At 41.3% G+C, this 17168-nt stretch overlaps 1 protein-coding gene across 1 annotated transcript in view; it reads left to right on the top strand.

Annotated features, from left to right (window-relative positions):
* Positions 1-139: 139 nt before the first annotated feature.
* lrp2a (low density lipoprotein receptor-related protein 2a) overlaps positions 140-17168 on the top strand; it is a 37671-nt gene continuing 20642 nt past the window's right edge. Inside the window, exons 1-31 of the mRNA XM_079562399.1 lie at positions 140-281; positions 5016-5123; positions 5214-5336; positions 5408-5524; positions 5923-6033; positions 6118-6231; positions 6313-6429; positions 7278-7421; positions 7488-7604; positions 7687-7815; positions 7937-8106; positions 9589-9812; positions 10130-10336; positions 10413-10615; positions 10810-10950; positions 11037-11240; positions 11642-11834; positions 12058-12183; positions 12253-12383; positions 12509-12646; positions 12725-13009; positions 13087-13326; positions 13407-13526; positions 13811-13927; positions 14012-14392; positions 14635-14649; positions 14887-15135; positions 15664-15875; positions 15962-16146; positions 16266-16494; positions 16605-16782. Coding sequence (XP_079418525.1) covers positions 212-281; positions 5016-5123; positions 5214-5336; positions 5408-5524; positions 5923-6033; positions 6118-6231; positions 6313-6429; positions 7278-7421; positions 7488-7604; positions 7687-7815; positions 7937-8106; positions 9589-9812; positions 10130-10336; positions 10413-10615; positions 10810-10950; positions 11037-11240; positions 11642-11834; positions 12058-12183; positions 12253-12383; positions 12509-12646; positions 12725-13009; positions 13087-13326; positions 13407-13526; positions 13811-13927; positions 14012-14392; positions 14635-14649; positions 14887-15135; positions 15664-15875; positions 15962-16146; positions 16266-16494; positions 16605-16782 — 5098 coding nt within the window. The 5' untranslated portion in view covers positions 140-211. The remainder of the gene's footprint in view (positions 282-5015; positions 5124-5213; positions 5337-5407; positions 5525-5922; positions 6034-6117; positions 6232-6312; positions 6430-7277; positions 7422-7487; positions 7605-7686; positions 7816-7936; positions 8107-9588; positions 9813-10129; positions 10337-10412; positions 10616-10809; positions 10951-11036; positions 11241-11641; positions 11835-12057; positions 12184-12252; positions 12384-12508; positions 12647-12724; positions 13010-13086; positions 13327-13406; positions 13527-13810; positions 13928-14011; positions 14393-14634; positions 14650-14886; positions 15136-15663; positions 15876-15961; positions 16147-16265; positions 16495-16604; positions 16783-17168) is intronic.

Genomic DNA, 17168 nt, shown 5'->3' with positions numbered 1-17168 from the left:
AAATAAGCATTACACGCAGGTTGCTGGGTCGCGGGGATTTATCCGGAGGGCCCAGGCAGGGTGGGTTGGGGGAGCGGCTTTTCGTGCCTTTGTGCACGCCCCTTTTCATCAACTAGCGGGCCAAGAAAGACAGGCAGGGAAAGCCACAGCATCCCAGCCCCAGCCCAACAGCTCCTCCATCTGCTCAGCGGAGCTGGACGGGCCAGCCAGAATGTGGAGAGCACTGCTAGTTAAACTCCTTCTCGTCTTCATTTGCTGTGTTAGTTGGTGCCACTCTGAGGGTAAGTGATTTCATTCTTTTGTTCACACAGTGTCACCAAAATGATTCATTGTGGACATAGGTCACCCAGTGCACTTGTTGCTCTCCAAAACATTGTTGGATTTTTGGCGTGGTTGATCCATAGTCGCCTTTTAGTTTTTCCTTTAAATCTACAAGTGTAGTCATGTGAGCTGGCTCAAGTTTTAACTAATACCACCACATGGCCACTCATTGTTAGTGTAGTTTGCCTTCAAAGTGGGCAGTAGTGTAACTCTAAAGTCTGCGCACAAAGCTTTCCTCAGACAGATTGGAAGTTCTCTTGAGGAACTTTTGCCTGAGCTTTACTGTTGCTAGGTAACAGAAAAGAGCATGTGACTTGCAGACAATCTGTGAGGACTCAGGGCTGCTGGGACAAATCTCATTCAGTACCAGATCTCACCCTGCCCAACAAGGCAGCCAAACCTGTGTCAAAGCTCATACTCTAGGATAAAAAAGGAAAAAAAAACCAAGTAATTATCTAACATACAGCTATTTATGCATGACTGTCTTGTGTTTGTCGATGTTTGTAGCACAGCTAGATCCTATTCTCAAAGTGTAATCTGCTTTCTTTTTGCTCAACCCTTAGTATGTAAGCTCCTTAGTGTGAATCAAGCAACTAATTACGCTGCAGCTGCTGCAGAATGGAGACATTTCTACCTAAGGAGCAGCCTGAGGTAGAAGAAAAGGCTGTGACTGTAAACCCCATTCATTTATGGCCTAAAGGCTTAATTTATAGTTTAATATCAAAGATTTTTTTTGCCCTGGCTATCAAGCAAGACAATGACGGAATATTTTGCCAGAGAAAAACTGTAAAGCCCATAGTGATGAGATAGTTATCATATTTAGCCTTAATCTGTTATCTTTTAAAAATATATATAAATATGTGTAGTAATCTGTAAAGTGATGATGCGATGAATCTGCCTGCTTTTAATCAGTTTATAGCAGTTAATTATTTATTTGAAAGTACTGAAATTAACCATTATAAATTACCTAAACTGTAGTATTACATCTACATAATACTTTTAGATGAATAAATGTATATGTGAATAATTAGCTACATGTTTCCTTCTACAGCTTTATTGTAGGGAACTGGGTACTTTCCCTAATCCCAACGAAATCCTTAAGTTTTTCTCTGTGACCCCTTGTAACTTAGTCTAAAATGCTTACACTGAATTTAATACCTGATAGGTTAATTTATTAACAACCTATTTTTGCTGTTGTGAGCTTTTCTTTCTAAAAACAATTACGCTTTACCATAATCATTACACCATCATAACTTAGCTAGTGACCTATTTGTCATATGCGTATTAGTTTGGTACCTTTTATCTAACAGAGTAATACTCCTGTTGAGTTAAACTTTCCAGGACCCACAGTCTCCTGCCAGCACGTGCATTCTAAACCTCCCGCGTGCCAACTTCTTTCCGGTGTCGCAGCCTTGTGCAACAGTAACACTGCGTTAGCGACGGGCAAAGAGTTGGCACAAATTGACAGCAAATACTTTCTTTCCAAGCAACTCACTCAGTCTAGGTTTTAGACACGGAGGATGGAGTCTAACCTGGCGCATACCCCTTTTGCTGAAGGCAAAATAAAAAGGGCCTGTATTATGGATTATTTAGGCGTTTTAAAATAATCTTGGACACCTTAGCATTAGTCTTTTATATTTTGAATTGTAAAATGCATGCATGAAAAAAGGTGAAAGTAATTCAGCTCCATTTTATGTGCGAAAATCTAATTCCCAGCTTTTAGCAAGACACTTTGTAGCGGAGGCAGTTCGAGTGCTGAAATGATAAATGAAACTACACTCAAGTAGATCAGTTCATGAGAATAAAAACCCAGCTGTCAACCCATTTTTGACATTTGTGTTTATGTCTGATTGAAAAACGTAATTGACAGTTTATGACTTGGTTTACTTCAAGGCCCATGTCATATTATGCCTGTTTTTTTTCACAGTAGCCACAAGGAGCCAAAGTCACTTGTTTGGCAATTGACTGCATTCTGTGGCGTTGATTTCCATATGAAATAGGCAGCAGCACCCCTCTCTGACAGCGCAGACAGGTCCGGCGTTTCAAGCTGCCAGCGGCCGTTCACAACACTTTGTCCACAGGCATTCAGCGAGTCTCGAGGAGGGCACCAGAACCGTATTGAATTGGAGACGTCCTTTTTGGTGGTGCCCCATGTGACATAAAGAGATGTTCGAACTGGGATGCCTTTTCAGGGTCCAACATATGTTTCGTTCACGATGTTTGAGAATTTGATGTCATAATTTCAGAAGGAGGGCTGTGTTTAGTAAAAAATCTATGGGAGATTCACTTTGTTTAGTGATTGGGTCCACAGATTTTCTACTACAACTGCGACTGCTCTTGGGTTGGCTGGTTGCCTGGAAGAGTACACAAGCAAAAGTCTAAATATTTGTGGATGTGCCGTTCCTCATTTGAAAGCCAAGCACCTCCAGAGTTTAGTCACCGAGCTTTAAAGCTGCACTAGCACAAAATTGATTAGGAGTTGTTTGGGGGACAGGTCCTGGGATTGTGGAAGAAGGTGAGAGTTATTTCCAAACTGGTTTTAGCCGTAGGATCTGGCAACCCTAAGTGGGTGGGAGTGTCTGTTGAAAAGCACATTTTACTATTGAATTCTGGATTGTCCTCCACCTAGGTTCGTCACTTATATGCAGGTTTTGTCACAGCAAAAAACAACAGCATGGTAGCAGAAGTCAAATGAGTGTCAATGTTGAGATATGAAATGTGTTATTATTTGTTTTGCCACTCACGCCCGGAATATTGAGGGCTCTAATTATAATGAAATAATATACTCGAAAATACTCGACCCACGACTCGACGTTGACATTTGGCTTCTGTTGCCATACTGGGACATCCGCATGCCCTATGTTAAAATTTGGCCTTTTTTGAATATCACCTGAATACAACATATTGGCTGCTCTTTTTGGTGACAGCAAATGTTCTGTACTTAGGCTGACACTTGCAGTCATGGGTTCACATCCCTGCTGGCACATCCGTTTGTGCCACAGTGACTTCTCATCGTGGCTGGCTAGGATGGCAAGTGCAAGAGCATGTATTCCTAAGGGACAGTGAAGTGGTGCTCTCCTGCTGAGGGTTTCCGTTGCTAATTAGAAGGACTATAAAACACAGAAAGCAACGATTACATGGACAGAGGAGAGAAGTAAAGTTGTTGGAGCAAATATTGAGCAACATTCAGATCGTGCGTCTTTGGTGTGTGGATGAATTGTAGTTTGATCTTTGGTAATGGACGAAAGTGTTGCACATAAGAGCTTCTTTTGTGGGATGTAAGAGAAACCGGTTCACAAGATAGCGCAGTTGAGAGCTACAGTTCAGTCTGAGCATTTCTGTCACCTTTCCCAGAAGTAATACTGTCAGGAAACACTGGGGTTATTTCAGTGTGGCCTGCAGGTTGGTTTCATCTTGGCGTAAGTTTAAAACTCAAATTCTCTATAGATCCAAGTAAAGAAAGTTGAGCTACGTTCACATACCCTTTTACTTAATTTTTTTGTGTTGTGTCATTAGTTATTTTATTTATTACCTGCTTATGTTTGATGTAAAACCAAGTAATACTCTAGCATTGACATTGGTCCTTACCCATTTATACATGTCACGTCTTGGCCAGGTCGCCCTCAAAAAAGAGATTATCTCAAGGGACTACCTGGTTAAATAAAGGTTAAACAAAATAAATAAAAAACAACTGTTGGTTAGGTTAGATTAGGTATACTTTATTGTCCCTCAATGTGGAACTTTGTGGAAATTGATTATATATTTTATTGTTATATATTTTAAACTGTCTACCATGATATATTGTTGTAATATGCTTTTTGACCATTTAATGAGGTGTTCTTGTAAGGCAGGATATAGTGGTTTTGTTATGTATTTTACATTTGGATTTGATGCTCTGGTAATGTTCAGTTATTAACATCTTACATTGCAGTACAAGTGTTTTCCTTTCATATTGTGAGTTGTAAATCAGCATGTTGTCCAGTATTGCAGCAACCAAATGCGGTCATATGATTCAATTGACAACCAATACAGAAATAAACAGAGGCATCATGCGACTACTAAAACTAATACATTTTGTATTGGAGCCTTTGGAAGACAGCATGCACAATGCCTGCTCATGTCAGCAATACCTACAAAGTATTGAACCCTAGTAGGCATACTTTGATTGCTTTGAAATTTGAATGTAAAGACCATCTTATACCTCTCTTGATTAAGTTGAGTTGAACTGGTGCCACCCAGTACCACTACTTAGTCTAATTACATTTAGCATCATTAATCAGGCTGTCAGTGAGATAATCAGAATTGCGCATTCCTGTTGGGACGAGTCTGACGGAGTGCTGTGCCTTCTAAATCAATCTCCTGCAGAACATCAGGGAAGGTAGCGCCGTGGTACCTTATCTCCACAGATGCCACTCAGTGAACACATCAAAAGGAGGCTGCAGTTGAGAAGGAGAAGGTTGTGTAAGTCAGTCTGGGGGGTGGCTGGCACGCTTGTCTCCAAGGCATGTCCGAGCTGTTAGCAACATGCTTTGTCAGCTTAGGCTTTCTTATCCACATGTGGTCATTAACATCCTTTATTAAGATAGATAGTACATTTACATGCTCACTATTTAACAAGGGTTTTAGGAGGTCAAAAGGTCATTAAGGAAGAAGTTCATAGAGGTTAATGATTGTGAGTTTATTTTTCTGTATAGGATGTGAGTCGGGGCAATTCCAGTGCGGAACAGGGCGTTGTATCCCTGAAGACTGGCACTGTGATGGGACATCAGACTGTGTGGATGACTCTGATGAGCATGACTGTCGTAAGTCACTCATCTTCATGAGGAGGATTTTTCAATTTTAGACTTGTTGATTATCTGTTAAGTTTGTCTAATTTAAAAATGTGTGTCCAGCTCCCGTTACGTGTGATAGTAGCCACTTCCGATGTCTGAGTGACGGAGACTGTATCCCAGAATTGTGGGTATGCGATGAAGAGGAGGATTGTGAGGATGGCTCTGATGAAAGACAACATTGCCGTGAGTAGCAACAGTTTAAACAGCAAAATGTAACCTTTAACATCCATTGAAACAATGATTTTGTAATGTAGCTGGAAGGACATGCACCAGTGGCCAGTTAACCTGCAGTAATGGGGCATGCATCCCGGCTGAATACCACTGTGACCGGCTGGCTGACTGTTCGGATGCATCTGATGAGAGAGATTGCCGTAAGTCACTCATGGGTGGTTTCCCTTTTTCATCCTGGTCTCCTCTGGCATTTTAATCAATTTGTTAAGATTAAGAGGCGCGATGACTGACAGAATGGACCACAATATACTTTTTGTTGTCAGAAGTTGATTGCAGATTCCTTGGTGGATTAGTCAAGCCGAAGTTCAGCTGCTATGCCATTATTATGCCTTCATGGTAGACTCACTACAAACTCTGGTAATCTTACAATAGCATAAAGAATGCCGTGGCGACTTCTGTTGTTGTGGTAATGTTGTTAGATTCAAGTTTCTTATCCCGTCTACTTTGTGGGCTTTTCTCAGTTTAGAACAGGAAACATCACAGTTGTCAGGATGATTTACATATGAACCTTTGCCCTAAAGATGCTATAATCTTACAGATTACCCAGCGTGTCCAGAGCTGAAGTGTGCCAATGGAGCCTGCTACAACCAAACTCAGCGCTGCGACCAAATACTGGACTGTCGTGACGGCACTGATGAGGCAAATTGCAGTAAGGTTCATGTTGTGATTTCTATTGGTGGTTAGTTTCTTTCTTGATGTATTAATTTGTTTTCTTTGTCTGTGTGGTGTCCAGCACAGCACTGCAATTCAGGCCTTTTTCCTTGCCATAATGGAGCATGTGTTCCTAAGCGCTATGTGTGCGATCATGACGATGACTGTGGAGATAGAAGCGATGAGCTAAACTGCAGTATGTTTGCGCGCTCATGCTCACGCTGATACATGTTTTCATTAGTTTTGAATTTTAATACCTATTTTTCTTTTTCCACAGCATATCCAACTTGCAAAGGGAACTACTTCACGTGTCCTAGTGGCCGCTGTATCCACCAAGTGTGGCTTTGTGATGGAGAGGACGACTGTGAAGACAACGCAGATGAAAAAGGCTGTGGTATGCACACCTCTGCTGAAACTCATTTCTTGTAGCAAGTTTAATTAAAGACCAAATGAATGAAGTCCCTTTTCTATTCAAAGTAGAATCTATAGTATCTGTAGGGGACCAAACAGGTTTTCTGTTTAAACCTTGTGCAGTCCAGTTTCCATGGATGGAGAGGGCTTGCAAGACGCTATGCCTGTGCTCTTTTAAATGTTTTATTCAAATGCCCCTTTGTGGCACAGGATCGTGCAGCGGCAGCCCCCCCAAAGGGCTTTAGAAATCCTCCAGAAGGCTGTGAAGAGTGTGTGTTTTTAGAGGATGGGCTACAGAAACATTCTGAGCCCCCATGTGACCCCTCAAAGCCGCACTCTCCTACATCCATTTAAAGTGATGGCAGTTTGCCTGTTCTCTTCAAAAATGGCCCTATCAAAATAAAACTTTTATTCAGATAATAATCCTACGACTGAAATTGCCAACATAAAGAAGTGCATACACTACTGCTCAAAAGTTTGGGTCACCCAGGCCAGTTCTATAGCTTCTCTCAACAGTTTTCAGCAGTGCTAGCATAATTGCACAAGGGTTTTCTAATCATCAATTACTCTCTAACACGATTAGCTAACACAATGTACCATGAGAACACTGGAGTGATGGTTGCTAGAAATGCGCCTCGGCACATCTATGATTAAAGTGCACCCGTTTCCAGCTAGAATAAGCATTCACATTAACAATGTCTAGACTGTATTTCTGATTAATTTAATGTTATTCTGATTGAAAACAGTGCTTTTCTTTCAAAAACAAGGACATTTTGCAAACCTTTGAGCTTTAGTGCTTATACAGTACAGTACATATGTTTTTCTCTACAGATAATGTGCCAAGGGAGTGTTACCCCGGAGAATGGGCCTGTCCATCCTCTGGTGTGTGCATACCCATGGATCACCTTTGTGACGGTACAATACACTGTCCACAGGGAGAAGATGAGACCAACACTACAGCAGGCCGCAACTGCAGTCAGTAACAAAATAACCAACTTTTGTCATTTTATTAGGACAAACTCTCATTTTGCATATGCTTAGGTATTTGGAGATGTGCCTCCCTGAGCTGTGAGCACCGCTGTCAGGCTTCTCCTGATGGGGGTACGTGCTCATGTCCTTCTGGATACATAGTCAGCAACAACTCTCGCTCTTGCACAGGTGAGGTCATGTTATGTGTCCAGGTTGTAATTTTATCATTTGAATAGTGAATGAATTTTAAATGTGTGCATTTAAATTTAAGACTTTGATGACTGCTCCATGTGGGGAGTGTGTGACCAGGCATGTGAAGACCGGATCGGCTCCCATCACTGTAGCTGCCATGAAGGATACATACTGGAGCAGCATAGGTATTGCAGAGCTAATGTATCAAGTGAGTATCTCTATTTTCTTCATTGTTCTTCATTCTAGGCACTGAAGAACAAGGACTGACTATTGGATACACAATAACATTGTTATTACAATTCAAACCGTAAAAGATACCTTTCTTGCAGCTGGAGCACCATCTCTTGTGTTTTCCAATGGAAGGGACCTCCTGATAGGAGACATCCATGGCAACAACTATCGCACTTTGATTCATTCACAAAATCGCGGCGTGGCTGTTGGAGTAGACTTCCATTACAATCTTCAGAGGTTATTCTGGTCGGACACTATTCAGAATAAGGTAATTTAGGCGTAACTTAGAAGTGTCTATATTTACCTGTTCAAAATACTTTGTTGAAGCCGATTAAGCAAATACAAAGAGAACCATTGGATAGAAGCTAGTTGCGATAGGGTTCCTTCACTTATCCTTAAAAATCAGCAGCGTTGATACTATAACAAGGAGAAAAGCACTTGGCTCCTTTGCGGCGGGTCTTAATAAGGGGGAAGCAGACAGAGAAAGGAATCCAAATGGCCTAATCTCGATATGCTGGTATGATGTTCACATACCAAGGCTTCATTTTTGTAACTCTATCTTAAGTAATTGTGCTTCATTTATTTCTAATCACAATCTAGCCATTCTCATCCTTCTGAAAAGTCTTTATTTAGCCCAATGGTTACTCAGTGATGCTTTTTCAAATATAGGTGCTCATGGAAGGAGGCAATGGGATGTGCAGAGAAAGATCAGGTCCAGGCACGTCTCATATTTTGCAAAAGTAGAAAAGGCTTTATTAATGGGCCAGAAACATTAAAAAGCACACCAACGCGTGTCGGCTTGCGCCTTCATCAGGGTGTGTGTGGAGACCTGGCACTGTGTTATTGGCATGTGTCCGTCTGAAAAAGCAGTTTGAGTGCAAGCAGGCTGTGTGATTGCCAGAAAAGGTGCCACTACGAGGTTATTACATGCTATATAACATTTCAAATGCAACAATGCAAGAAAACAGTGGAACTTCTTCAATTTTGTAAAGCAAGCACTTAGGATACTATTATGTGTACTACACATAATAGAAGATATTTTGCAATGGGTTTTGAAAGCACTAAGTTTGTGTTTATTCATTTTCATTATTTTTTTCCCCCTCTATTATCTTTATTGTTTTTCAACCAAAGAACACATAACATGATCTCAGTTTTGTGTAAACAGAATGCAAAAACTAAATAAAATGAAAGAAAAAAAAGACTTCTTTCAATCTTAGAATGAAGGTCATTCTTTCTATGGTGCATATTTTCTTTATGGCTGGGTGGCTCAGGGTTGAGCCATCTTCTTGTTATTGCTTTCCTCCCTGCTGTCAATAATATCTCAACCAAATATTGATTATTTTTCTTCACATTAGAAAAAATCCCCAGAAAACATGCGTATTAGCGTCAACAGTGCCACATTGCCTCCAACACATTTGTTGTGTGGACAAATGTTTACTTTTAGTAGATGGATAAAGAAACTAATTCATTTTTCAATTGAATGAATTTGTATATGTCTGTCTGATCTCATGTTCATTCATTTTCCAATGTTTTATTGTTGGGCAATTAATGTAGATTTTACCATTAGAAAGGAAATGTATGTGATTTTAGCATAAGGCTTACATTATCAAAGAGAAGTTCTAAAAAGGAGGTCTGGAAGTTATCTGATGTGACTATATATTGTTTTGACTTAAACTCTCTTTTCTATTTTAGTTTTATCTTATGCACCTGCGGCCCGTATCCTCACAACAATGCCATCTCTTGTACGCAGGTGTTTTCGGTGGATATGGACGGTTCTAACGTGCAGGTGGTTTTAAACATATCAGTTGACTACCCGGAAAACCTGGCAGTGGATTGGGTGAACAATAAACTGTATGTGGTGGAGGCCAGTGTCAACAGGATTGACATGGTGGACTTTGATGGAAGTAACCGGGTCACGCTCATCACGGAAAACCTCGGAAATCCAAGAGGGCTGGCGCTGGACCCCACAGTCGGGTGAGTCACATCTTCTGCCATCCTCAGTCTCCATGTACTGTATCTGTGTCGCGCTTCATTGGTGTGGAACAATGAGTGTGTGTGCGAGATTAGCAGATTGCCCTGGTGGATTAGCGAGGAGCAATGTAAGTGATGACCCTCATTGTAATCCAATAGTGTAGTTCAAGGGGGCGGAAAGCCAGGTGGTTACAGATAAATGGTGGAACTTAAATTAATGTCTCTTTGGTGTGAGCGATAGCCACCCAGTTGGAATGTAATTTAAAGCTAATATTTTAAATTCTTTAGGACACAATGTATTCCTTCTTATATCGTTGCAGGTATATGTTCTTCTCTGACTGGGAGGCACTAAATGGACAGCCAGGACTTGAAAGGTCCTACATGGATGGAACCAATCGCTATGGCATAATACGGAGTAAACTGGGCTGGCCCGCTGGTATCACAGTCGATATCGAGGCAAAACGCATTTACTGGGTTGACAGCCGCTATGACTACATAGAGACTGCAACATATGATGGTCTTTTTAGGTAAACGAATTATACCCAACAAGCGGTTCTCTTATTTTTCATAATGAATAATTTTATTGATTTTTTTCTTCTGAAGGAAAACTGTGGTCCATGGAGGAGCTGCCGTCCCCCACCCGTTTGGCATCAGTCTGTTTGAACACACTGTCTACTTCACTGACTGGACCAAGATGGCTGTGATGAAAGCTAACAAGTTTACTGACACCAGCCCCCAAGTGCTCTACCGCACAACTCAGACTCCGCATGGTGTAGCTGTCATCCATTCGCTTAAACAGCCGTATGGTAGGAACCAAAAGCATCCAAATGAAGATGTTACCTTGTTATTTACAGCATGTGTGAACTAAATAAGCTACAAAGATTCTGTTCTTCCTGTTATTGTTATTATGAGTTGAATAACAACAAAAATCCAAATCAAATATCAAATCATGCAGCAGGATACTTAAGTCTTTTTGATCTCTTTTGCTTTTCTCCCTCAGTGTCAAACCCCTGCAGTGTCAATAGAGGAGGGTGTGAGCACATTTGTGTCCTGAGCCACAGGAGTGATAATGGAGAACTGGGGTACCGCTGCAAATGTCGTATGGGCTATGACCTGCATAATGATGGGAAAAGATGTGTTGGTTCGTAAAATGAATTAAAATCATAGATATGCTCTGCCATTTTTCTCAGTTATAACACGTGATGTATTTTGTTTTTTGTTTTTAAGGAGTAAGGCACTTCCTGCTGTTCTCTAGTCAGCTCGCTGTAAGAGGCATTCCCTTCAACCTTTCCTCACAGGAAGATATTATCCTGCCCATCACCGGGTCACCCTCCTACTTTGTTGGAGTGGACTTCAGTGCAGAAGATGATTCAATCTTTTTCTCTGACACCACGAAAGATATCATCTACCAACAAAATGTAGATGGCACTGGTGAGTAATCCCTCTTCTGGACTGTTACTGCTTAAAGGACAATATTAGATTTAAATACTTTACATGGGATGCAATATCCAAGAATTTGTCAGGGGACCACTGCAAACAGATAAGTGTTAATGGAAGTAAAATGACCACTGATGTGGGTGAGTACAAAATAGTAATATTGCAGATTTGAGCAAATATTTACTTAAAATGTTCAAGCTTTGACAAGTGCGGAAATATTCAGACAGAGGAGGAAAAGTCATTGCTCTGATCATCCCTGTTGTTTTTGGAGCAGCTTTGTCTCTTTCTGTCGTGCCCATTTGGTGAAAATGCATTCTGGCAGCCTATTTATATTTCAGTCTGTTTCTCTTTTATCTATGCGGTAAATGGTGGCTTGACTGCTTTGATCTGCACAGGCAGGGAGGTACTGGCAGCCAATCGGGTGGAAGGAGTGGAGGACCTGGCTTATGACTGGATCTCCAAAAACCTGTACTGGACGGACCCTCGATACAGGAGCATATCTGTGCTGCGCCTGGCAGACAAGTCCAGGAGGGCCATTGTGCACAACCTCAATAACCCCAGAGCCATAGTGGTGCACCCGATCTTGGGGTAAATAATGTATATACTTCTTACAACCTTGAGGTCATAAATCCATGTGTGTTAAATGTGATTTCATTGAACGGACGCATTGTAAAAAAAAAAAAAAAAAACTCAGTTGATTCACGCATCAAAAAAGGAGGCTCCCAAAAAGCAAATGAATAACACTTAAAGTATTTATTTATTTCTGTAACTCACCTGATTTGTACAGTAAAAGCTATGGCTTCATTTGCAGGTACATTTTTTGGACTGACTGGTACAGACCAGCAAAGATTATGAGGGCTTGGGGTGACGGGTCACATGCCATATCAATTGTAAATACTACCCTTGGTTGGCCTAATGGTCTAGCCATTGATTGGAGGTAAGTTAAAATTTCATCATGGAAGTTTGCAAAAACAAAGTGACAAACCGTTCTCATTTTTACCTACAGTGCAATGCGTCTTTATTGGGTGGACGCATTCTTTGACAAAATTGAGCACAGCAATTTCGATGGACAGAACAGGCTTTCTTTGGATCGTATCTCTCAGATCTCCCATCCTTTTGGCCTGACCATTTTTGAAGGTAAAGAATGTTAACAGATCATGTACTGACCGTGTGCTTCTTGCTTTAATGAGACTCATTTAGCCTCAGCACAAGTAATGAAAGATTCAATACTAAAGCTATGCTCTGTTGCACCTCTCATCCAGACTACGCATACTTCACTGACTGGCGACTGGGTGGCATTGTGCGTGTGCGCAAAACGGACGGCGGGCAGATGGTAATTATTAGACGGGGAATCAGCCACATCATGCATGTCAAATCCTTCAACTCTAACTCACAGATTGGTCAGTATTTAATCCATAGTAATAACACACATTTTTGACTGTAACCTACACTTGCTAATTATCCATACCATGATTTAGGATCAAACCTTTGCAACAGGCCGACAAATCCAAATGGAGACTGCTCCCACTTCTGTTTCCCGGCTCCTGACTCACGCAGACTCTGCGGCTGTCCGTATGGAATGAAGCTGTCGCCTAACCACCAGACATGTGTGGAGGACCCTTCGAATGAGCCCCCCACCCTGCAGTGTGGAGCCAATTCTTTTTCCTGTGGCAATGGCAAATGTATTCCCAACAGCTACCAATGTGACGGTGTTGACGACTGCCATGACAACACAGACGAAGTCAACTGTGGAGCTCATAGCAGTAATTGAATAACCTTTTTAACCCATAATCTGTGGTGTTACCTTGATACAATGATTTTGTAATCTTGTACATTTTAGACACCACATGCTCCCCCTCTGCATTCACCTGTGCAAACCAGCGCTGTGTTCCTGTGTCATGGCGCTGCGATGGGCACAATGACTGCTTTGATAACAGTGATGAAAGTAACTGCCCCACAAGAGTGCCTGGGACCTGCACTGCCAATCAGTTTGTATGTGCCAACCAGCGCTGTATCCCACATACCTGGCGCTGTGATACCGATAATGACTGCGGAGACAGTTCAGATGAAGCCGACTGTCGTAAGTTTAGCAGCAACTCAAGTTTGTAATGTGTTTTTCAAATAGTCTCTTATCCACCTCTGTCTGATTTGTGCTTTTAGATATTGGTGGCACTTGTCATCCGGGCCAGTTTCAGTGTCCTGACCATCGGTGTATAGACCCCAATTATGTCTGTGATGGCGACAGGGACTGTGTGGATGGAGCAGATGAACAGGGATGCAGTAAGGGCTTTTATAGTTGGTTAGAAATTTGGAAAGGGTCATTTTAACTGCATTTGTTCACAAGTCATTATTTTTTATAATAAATATAATTTGTGTATAGCCCTGTAAAATATATAGTAGCAGGTGTACAGGTCAAGTGACCAACAAGAAGAAATCAACAGGCTTTTGTTAAGCCTATTAGTTTATTGATCTCATTACTTGGGTTACGCAAGTCATACATACACATTCATAACACCAGGAATATTAGATTTAACATTCTTTCATATTTGCTTTTGCTTTTACAGTCTATAACTGCACAGTGAATGAGTTTAAGTGTGCTAATGGCCATCAGTGCATTAACTCCTACTACAGATGTGATGGAGTCTTTGACTGTAATGATCGGTCAGATGAGAGAAGCTGTCGTGAGTAATCAGTACCAGTTTACAGTCACTGCATAAATAAAGAAAGATACATGTGTGATCGCGTCTGTTTATGTTTGCTCACAGCTACACGGCCCCCAGGGATGTGCCACCATGAGAGTGAGTTTCAGTGCCAGACTGATGGGAGCTGTGTGCCATCGTCCTGGGAGTGTGATGGTCACCCGGACTGTGAGGATGGCAGTGACGAGCATCAGGCCTGTCCCCCGCGCACCTGCCCCTCCACACTGTTCCGCTGTGACAATGGGAACTGTGTGCTCCGCAGCTGGATCTGTGATGGGGACAATGACTGCAGGGACATGAGTGATGAGCGGGATTGTCCCATTCCACCTTTCCGCTGTCCCAGCTGGCAATGGCAATGTCCTGGTCACAGTGTCTGTGTGAACATCACCCGGGTGTGTGACAACACCCCCGACTGCCCCAATGGGGCCGATGAGTCTCCACTTTGCAGTAAGTCCTTTTTTCTCTTTTTGATCTATAATAGTAATCGATTTGTTTGATCAAAGTTCACGTCATATGACATGATCACATTTATTGATTCAGGTTTGAACCATGTCCGTATTTTACAAAAACAAACATGTTTAATGTTGTCTGTCTTGTTAAAAAATCAAGCATGATTCTAATTTGACCGATATTAATCTAAGCACAATCTGTGATTTTCTTTTCTTGCCTTTCTTTCTCAATATCATCAGATGAGCCCTTGCCAGGTAGGAAACCACACATAATCTTTTTTTTTTTTTTTTACAAAATAATTTTTAGAATTAATAATTGTAAACATTTAATACATGATGTGCTTGATTTGTTATAATTGAGATACCTTCTTGAGATTTGTCCCTATTGTGTTGTTCTCTAAATACTATTATTAAAATGTCTTTTTAAATTTTATTTAAATAGACACATACCGTAAATGTGTGTGCAATTCATTCTTTGTCCTGTTCACCCAGATCAGGAAAGCTGTTCAGACAACAATGCAGGCTGCACTCATGGTTGTATCCAAGGCCCTTTTGGGGCCCAGTGCACTTGCCCTGTTGGGTACCAACTTAGCAATGACTCTAAGACATGTGAGGACATAGACGAGTGTAATCCTCCTGGACTTTGTAGCCAGCATTGTTTTAATGAACGAGGCTCCTTCCGCTGCCACTGCCAAAATGGCTACACCCTTGAGGCAGACCAGCGAACCTGCAAGGCGTCAGGTAAATGGTTCCACTTGGATTTTGTTTTGTAATGTTCCTACTGTATAATTCATCCTGAAAAATAGGAATATATGGAAGATTTTTATGTAAACATAAAACTATTGTTTTTCTTAATGGCTTTTGGGCAGGAATGGCCTATAATTAGGTTCTTCTTGGCCTCTAAACAGCAAGCCTGACATAGTCTGTCTTCTCCTGTCTCTTTGCTGGCTGCTCTGATTTCTTTAGATAAGACAAATAACGTATAAGTCACTCAGTGGCCATCCCTGCCTAAATCAGGACATAATCACCAACAAAGAGCTGTTTATAGGGAGCGTGCCCGACATGAGCTTCTTTTCAGGAGAGATAACCTGTTGAAAGACTTTGCAGTACAATAGAACATTATTTGGGCGCATTCCCTAGGGACTGTGATCTGAGCTTTCTTTCTTGAAGTGCCTTGGTGTGGTCTTTGTTTTGGACAAGCACGAGTTGATAAAAGATCTTATTTGAACAAAAATGGCTCACACAGATTTGGACACTCTTTTGTCGCAGATTCCCGGCAGGCATTCTTACTTGTGGCCAGTCGAAATCAGATTGTGCAAGATGACATTACAAGTCAACCCAACGTGGTGCGCTCTGTGGTTCGTGACGGGCGCAACATTGTGGCTATAGACTTCGATTCGGTTACTGACCGGGTATATTGGTCTGATACAAGCCAGGACCGAATCTGGAGTGCTCATAAAAATGGAAGTGACAGGACTGTGGTGCGTTTTTTTAATTTCTGTTTTCATAAAACATAAAACTATATTTTTGCTGTTCTGAGATGATTTTTAAATATTTTTTTATTCAGATATTTGACAGTGGCGTAACTGTCACTGAAAGTCTTGCAGTGGATTGGGTGGGAAGAAATCTTTATTGGACAGACTATGTTCTAGAGACGATTGAAGTGTCTAAACTGGATGGCACCCACCGCACCGTTCTACTGAGTGAAAATGTCACCAACCCTCGTGGCCTTGTTTTGGACCCGAGAGAGAGGTCAGTGAAATATATAGATTTTTTTTTCTCATTTATTATATTGGACCATGATGCCTACTTTAGTTTTATTTTCTGTCTTTAAAGCAACTGATGTTAAAAGATGAATATCCAACTTGCAGCACTCACCTGATGTTCTGGACTGACTGGGGCAGAAACCCACGCATTGAGAGGGCCAGCATGGATGGGAAGTTGAGGACTACAATCATAAATACCAAGCTCTACTGGCCAAACGGTCTCACCATAGATTACCCAAACAGACTACTGTACTTTGCTGATGCCTACCTGGATTTTATTGACTACTGTGACTATGAAGGCAACAACCGGAGGCAGGTTTTGGCCAGTGATCTGGTGAGTGCCATTCAGTTGTGTGCACTTGTATTAAATAGAATGAGATTCAGTTCCTATTTTTGAATCATATTGTTGTACGACTTGCTGTTTTTGCTGCTCTCTATAAAAAGGTACTGCAACACCCCCACGCAATTACCATTTTTGAGGATTTTGTGTATTGGACTGACAGATACATCAACCGTGTAATGCGAGCCCATAAGTGGCATGGGGAGAATCAGACAGTGATGCTTTTCAACCTCCCACAGCCCATGGGTCTAGTAACTGTGCACCCTGCCAGGCAGCCTACAGGTATGAACATTAGGGCTGCACAATATATCCTAATTTTATCATTATCGCAAAATTAGGAGATGCCATAATAATGATCATAAGAAGCCCCAAAATATTACAAAATCACTGTGTTCTTCCATCTGACTGAGATTGCACATTTTTGCTGATGAAAATGTGCAAAAGTCCAGTTTATAGTTAATAATTATCCTAATTTAGTTTGATTTTAGCCTTGTTTTGGTGATGATTTTGTATTTTTTGTGTTGTTTTGACACAATTTGATAAAAACAAAAACAAATTTCATGTCAAAATATTGTTTTTGACATTATTTAAGATTTTTTTGTATATCACGCAGCCCTGATAAACATGTCGTCTAACACAGAGTTCAATACATAAGAAGTACATTTACA

The sequence above is a fragment of the Gobius niger genome (genome assembly GCF_951799975.1).
Source record: "Gobius niger genome assembly, chromosome: 9".
NCBI lineage: Eukaryota > Metazoa > Chordata > Actinopteri > Gobiiformes > Gobiidae > Gobius > Gobius niger.
Note: the sequence above shows the minus strand (reverse complement) of the source record. Positions and strands in the feature narration are given on the sequence as shown.